Source organism: Arachis ipaensis, chromosome B1, assembly GCF_059453495.1.
Source record: "Arachis ipaensis isolate K30076 ecotype BB chromosome B1, ASM5945349v1, whole genome shotgun sequence".
Classification (NCBI taxonomy): Eukaryota; Viridiplantae; Streptophyta; class Magnoliopsida; order Fabales; family Fabaceae; genus Arachis; species Arachis ipaensis.
Window position 1 is genome coordinate 117,879,200 of NC_142436.1, and position 6,907 is coordinate 117,886,106.

Sequence of the window (6,907 nt, forward strand, 5' to 3'; positions counted from 1 at the left end):
TTTTAAAGGAATTTAGACTTTTGATTGAGTAATCAAGTTTGAGGCATTTTGGAAGAGCTAGAAAAATGGGTTCCAAAAAGAAACCTGAAAGTGGTTTGATTCAAATGAACCGGTTCCGTTTCAAATGAGTTGATTTTTGGACCGGGTTGGAACTTGTGATTTTGTATGATCGGTTTCATAATAAATTCAGTTTTGTTTACTTGAACCGGGAATCTATGATTTTAAAAGTTTCAATGAATTTTAAGGAATTTATATAAGTTGACCTTCCCTAAAGACTTGGGACTCTGGCAAGAAACTTTTGTTATAAAATCCCATTGTTGGATGGGTGATTTTGAATGTTCCCAAGAAGAATCTTTAACTTTCCATGGTTTTGGAAGTTTTGGAAAGGGAATGCCGAGAGTGGCTTTGTTTTAAAAAGGGAACTCACTTTGAGTAAATTTGGCTTATGAGCCTGAGATGATTTGAGAAATGAGATCTTTAAAGCCAAGGCTAAAAAGAGTTGAAATTTGATTTCAAAGTGAAATGGCTTGAGAAAAGTGATTTATGGCTTAAATGCCGGTTTTATGAATTTGATGATGTTGAATGGTGGAAGTGTTGTTTTGTTGTGAGCCGGAATGGCCGTGTATGCTATTGAACTATGGCTGATTGCCGAATGAGTTGTGAGCCGTATGACTGATTATGAATTATGAACTTAAGCCGAAGGGCTGTATTTATTGATAAATTGGCTGGTTCTGAATTGAACCGTGAGCCGGATGGCTGAGATGGATGGTGATCCATGGTTGAGTATAAATGCATGTATGCAATTGAATGAATTGTGAACTTAAGCCGGATGGCTGAGATGAATGTTGTATGCGAGTATGCTTGTGTTTTCTCTCTGGTTGTAAGGGTGACAGGGCACCGATACCCTCTAATGGCGACAGGGCGCAGATACCCTCTAATGGCGACAGGGCGCAGATACCCTCTAATGGCGACAGGGCGCAGATACCCTCTAATGATAATAAAGCGCAACAGAGAGACTGTGTCCGGGTTAGCTACCGGATACGTCGGGTTGGCTTGGTAACCGACAGATGATATCATCAGCCACTAGGGACAGGCATGCATCATATGCATTTGTGTGACATTGGTTGGGTGTGCATATTATACTTGGTTTGCCTATGTGATTAATTGCTAACTGTTCTACTTGTAATAACTGTTTGTTTGTGCTTGAACTTCCTATTTGTGTTTGCTACTGGGATTCTGTTGGACTGTGGTGATTGTTTGATTGTTGGATTGTTTGGGCCTAGGGCCGTGGTTGAAATGAGATGAACCGATGGTTGATTTCGGTTTTATATTTCTGATTTGGAATAAAATATGAAAGCCTATTTTGTTTCAGTATAGATAAACCGTTTTGAAAGGCTTTTGAGTTTTTGAGAATTGAATGGTTCCTCTTTCAGAAAAGATTTCCGACTTTACTTCTATTGTAAACCGTTGTTTTTGAAAAGAGGCATAAGACGGTTATGAATCACTGGTGCGGTTATCTTCACGTATCCTATTACAGTAATTCCCAAAAACCCTCTACTGAGAACCCTTTCGAGGATGATGTTCTCACCCCCCCCTACATTTTTCCCCTTTCAGGATATGGGCGCAGAAGTTACGAAGAGCTTATTTAATTGTTGTGATGCTCTGTATTGTTTTAGCTATGGTTTATTGTACCCTCACCTTTATCTTGATATAATCTGTAAGAGGGATAGGAATTGTATTGGATTATGGTTGTAATATTACTTATATATATGTATGTATATATATGGATGTACTCTTTATGAGTTTTGTAAGTTGTATGGTATTTATGGATGTATGATATCGGATGAAAGTATTTTTGGATCGGTATTGCAATTTAAAGTTTTAAACAGGCTCATATTTTAGTATTAAATAATATAAAGTCGTCGTAATGTCCGAACTATCAGAGTCGCGCAGCCGGAAGTGTGAGCTTTGGTAGTTAGGGTGTTACATTATGGTATCAGAGCAGTCCTTCCTGTAGAGCCTGAGGAATGGACCGACTATGCTTTAGTTGCATACTCTGAGTGTTTGTCATGTATTAGGTCTTGTCGAATGACGAGAATTAGAGCTTTATGCACATGACAGTCTATTGATTAACGCTGTTAGTCTTGCATTGCATAATTCTTGGTATTAAGTTTGGCCGGCTTAATACTAGTGAATTATGTATATGAAAGCACTGATGGCTTATCATAGATGAAATCCGAGTTTTGAGTAAAGCGAATCGCGGGTTTTGGAAAAGTTGGAGACTATTTCTCGAGGCTATTCAGTTGTGTGTCTTGAATTTTGTTCAAGTCGACCCGTTCTTTTATATCCTAACTTGAAGTTCTTGTTTGCTAGTCCTTCTGAAAAGTAGTTTGACTTTTTCAACTCTATTCCTCTATCCATATGCATTCTTGTTTGACCTTAAGTGCATATGCTGGTTTAAGATCCTTGTTGCATCTATCTTCCTCTGTTTGAGTTCTTCTTGATTCAAGTATTCTTTGATATAGCCTTGAACTTGTCTTAATGTGCTGTGACTTTTAACTCCGGGTTCTGATTCCATTTTTTGAGAAATTGTTAATTCAGTTTTTCTCTTACTGGACAGTGATCACAGCCAATTTTGAGATTTTATAAATTGCTGTTGATTAGATATATACTTTTCTATATCTGAAACTTTGAAATTATTTATGCAGTTTAACAACTATTTCTTTCTAATACCTTGCCTGTACTTTTACTGGTTTACGCAATTGCACTTACCTTAAAAGTAAATTTGACTTTCTAGTAATTTTACTATAGTTCCAATGGACATCTTTATTTAATTGTGTATTTGGATATTTTCCGAAATTCTGGAAAAAAAAAGGGGATTTCTCGCTTTTGTCCCGGTTGAGTTTTGTTTGATAAACTTTACTTAATTCATTTTTATTTGAGTTTGATTTAGCATACCACCTGAGTTATGCCATTGTTGTTCTTTTGAAAATTTTGAACTCATAGCTTTCTTCCTATGAACGGACTAAATTCTCTATAAAATCTTCCATCTCCATGAATGTCATGTTTGACCTTGTTTTTAACTGATCTTCTGCATCTTGTGAATATTGCCATTGATCTTGGTTTTTCCTTTTTGTGAATCTCATTCGTATATGAGTAAGTTTGATTCGTTTCAAATTAGTACATCGTTTATTCTCTCATTATCTCTGCAAGAGTTTTTAGTCAAAGATTTATCCTTGAGAAATTACTAATGGTTGAGTTGTCTTTTCCTATGACTTTTGTATTCTTTTGGATCAATTGAAAGCTTGTTTGATGACTCATGCCTAGTAAATCTTGTTTGGACTACTTTGGTTTAAGATCCTTTCTTGCAAGGCTTGACTCATTTTTAGTACATCTTAAACTTCTTGAATGTTCTTCTGAGATGGTGATTTCAAGAAACACTTTTGGAGTCTTGTTTTGAACTTTCAAAGGAATTTTGAATTCTCTTTGGAAGAATACTAGATGGAATTTATTTCTGTTGTTTGATTGAGATTGAAACCATTGTCCAATTTTGACGAAATTAATTTAAAGTTGGCATGCGCCATTTTAAATGAGGTTTTGGAAAGCTTCCTTGTTTAGTGGAAACTGGTTTGTTCTAATGCACCACTTATTTCCTTTACCAAATTGTAAGCAAATTTTTATCTCGGAATTTCTTTTCTAAAAAGAGTTTGACTTCCTCTTTCACCCTTGCTATGAATGTTATACACGCTTGTTTGAATATGAACTTTGGGAATTTTTGAACAAGCATTTGATTCTCTTCCGAGTTTTATGATTGCTTTTGGTTAGGTTGTGCACCTAACTATCTTTCTAAAATGTTTGAGGAAATATTTTAGCTATTAGTCAAACTTGTGTGCATTTTGTTTTAGAACTCTACAAAGTCTACTTCAACGTGAATTTGCATTAAAGCAAAGACACGGTTATGCTTTTGTTACTCTCTTGAAGGATATTGTTACTTAACCTTCTATTTCAGACTGCGAAGTGGTTTTTTTTCCGCAAGTTTTCAATTCTTTTATGAACAATGTATTTGGAAGTATTTTTTAATCATGCTCTTAAGTTCTGTGAGTTTTGTCTTGGGTTTGAAATATTCTCTTCTGTAAACCTCATGCTTTCTCGACTCAGCTTGAGTTTGTTTCAAATTGATGCACTGGTTTTCTTCTTATTGATCCTATTGAGCTTCTTTGATCTAAGGGTTATCTTTGAAGTTATCAATTGAATTGTGTCTAGCAAACTTCATTGCTCGAACATCCTTGTTATTCTGGAACTGGATACATTCTCTCAACTCTTTGAGTATTATCCTTGACATTTGACTCTCCTCTTTAAATCTTGTATCCTTCTGAGTAGACTCGAGAATTGTTTTGATATCACGTGCGACTTGTAGACGTATACGTAACGCGATACGTTAGTTCTTTAAGACGTGATATGTGTATATGAAAGGTGAAGCGGTAGGTGTGTAATGTTATGATGAGTTGTGTGTGTTTTGTCCCTTGCAAACGAGCTTGCGGGTGTTAGGCTTATGATTGGCTATGAGGTTGAAAAGTGCCTGATGAGGTTAGAAAGTTGAAGCCTTGAGGTTGATATGAGATTAGTGTGTGGATGTTAAGCACGTTGTTTTAACCCCATCCTGTTTTATAGCCTTTGATGCTTTGCCCTACTATCACATGATTGATCCATGTTATCTTTTGCATCGAGCCTACCTTGTAATGTTTGCTTTGCAATCACACTCCTATCTTTGCACCATTGTGCATATGACGATCAAAGTATTTGAAAATCGTATATATATGATTATATTTTGAGATATTTTTACTTCTTCCTTAAATGTGTTCAAGGGTGAACTGTTATGGAATTTCTTTCATTTTGTATCAATTTTCGAGGGCGAAAATTTTTATAAGGTGGGTAGAATGTAAGACCCAGAATCTTTGAAAAGTCTTATTATGATCAAGTCTCAAATCCTACAATTATTTATAGCCTTAAATTCAGAGATTATTTTATTAAAGATAATTAAGGCAAGTTTTGATTTATTGGATTTGAGATAAGTTATGATTATTATCCAATTTTATAATTATTGGGTTATTTTCTATATTTAACGTATAAGGTTGATAGTTATGAAATAATAAGGATTTTATAAAATTTGGATTAGATAAGTAATATTTTAAATATTACTACTGCTATTTTGAAAAAGAGAGAAATTAATTATATTATTTCTAATTATTTTGATTTGGGCATTTTATTGAAAATAATTTGTGAAATTGATGAGCAAATAGTATTTTCTATGTACAAATAGTGTTGAATTTAATTTGGGTTTCAATTACTATATTATCCCCAATTTTATGTAAAATTACTATAATGCCCCTAACCCTAATTTTGCTAAACCCATTCCCTTCCATCCTTCCTCCACGCTGCGCAGCCCAACCCCTTTCCTCACTGCCTTTGCTGCGCAGCAGCAACAACAACGACACACACAGTTTCCTTTGTTCTCCAAGAAAGAAAGAAACAAAGAGAAAGAGAGATTTGAGGGAGAAGGAAATGAGATCTGAACGACAAAAGGAGAGGTCGCGAAACAGGGAGAGATGGACCCACGCCCTGCCATCGACCCACGCGTCGCCGCCGCGCCACCGTCCATGTGCCGCCGTCGTTTGGTCCATCCATGAGCTGCTGTCAGAACCGTGCGAGGAGGAGCGTCGCCGCCATTAACGTCACGAAGGAAGAAGCCCAGAGGGGAGAGAGACACCGCGCGACTCTGAGGGAGGAGGACGCGGCCAGTGACGCGAGGAGCGCGACCCACCGCGTCGGAACCCTTTTCGCGTTGCCAGCGTCGCCGTGGCCTCCAGTCGCGCCGTCGCCAGTCTGGGTTGCTCTGCCGCCGTGAATCTCCTCGCTGTTGGGGTCTCACCGTCGCCGTCCCTGTTGTGGCTGGTGTCGTCACTGAAGACCCACCATTGCTGGAGAAAGGAAGAGAGTCAGAGGAGGAGAGCCACGCCGGAGAAGAACTACCGCGGAGCTGTCCCTGCCGCTGCGCCCAGCAGCTGTCGGGAGCCTTGTCGTCGTTCATGGGGTGTGCCGGTAAGCTCATGCCGTCGGAAAACCTCGCTGCCATCACCGAAAAAGCCACTGCCGGTAAGGGTCTTGTCATTAGCCTCCGTCCTTTTGAATTCCGAGAATATTATGGTCACTGCATGTTGGTTTCAGTTGTCGTGATTGGAATTCGTTGCCGCTGCCGCTTGAGGTGGCTGTTGGGGCTACCGCCCAACCGGTTCAGAGGCCGTTGCTGTTCGGTTCAGCCGTTCTTTCTTAGTTTCAGTAAGTATTCCGGTTTCGAGAGCTCTGCGTTAGTGTTCTGTTCTGTGTAATAAAGTAATCGTAATGTTAATGGTTTTAGGAGCTAGAATCCGGTTTGCTTGTGCCGTTTGGGGCTGTTTCTGCTTTTGAGAGAGCGGGCAGAGCCGAGATTTTGATTGCCGGTGATTTCGGGTCGAGATAAAAGGAGTTGGTTAACGAGTTGGGTTGTGGTTCCAATGTTGTGAGGTAGGGGCGCTTTCCAAAAACTATATTTCTATATGTTGGAATTATTACATATGGATACTGATGTGAGAAAATGTGTATTTGGTGATTGTGTCGGTCTTATGTATTATTTGATTGACTCGAATGTTTATGGATGTTGGTTTGGCTGAGTTGTTGTGCGGCTTTGTGAAATGTAATGTTTTGAAGCTGATTCTTTAAATATTTGAAATCTGAGTTTAATCCGTTAAGGATTGGTTTGAATTGAGTCAATTGTTTTGATGATGTGAAAGATAGAATACTCTTTGGAATTCAACCTGGTTTGCTTTCACTGATTTGGTTTTGATAAATGATTTGTTGCTGAACCGATTCT

At 38.1% G+C, this 6,907-nt stretch overlaps 1 protein-coding gene across 1 annotated transcript; it reads left to right on the forward strand.

Annotated features, from left to right (window-relative positions):
* Positions 1 to 5,606: 5,606 nt before the first annotated feature.
* Positions 5,607 to 6,465, forward strand: LOC148578078 (uncharacterized). The gene is made up of 4 exons (XM_088502956.1): positions 5,607 to 5,675; positions 5,868 to 6,153; positions 6,226 to 6,336; positions 6,416 to 6,465. The coding sequence occupies exons 1-4, from the start codon at positions 5,607 to 5,609 to the stop codon at positions 6,463 to 6,465; spliced, it is 516 nt and encodes a 171-aa protein (XP_088359082.1).
* The last annotated feature ends 442 nt before the right edge of the window (positions 6,466 to 6,907 follow it).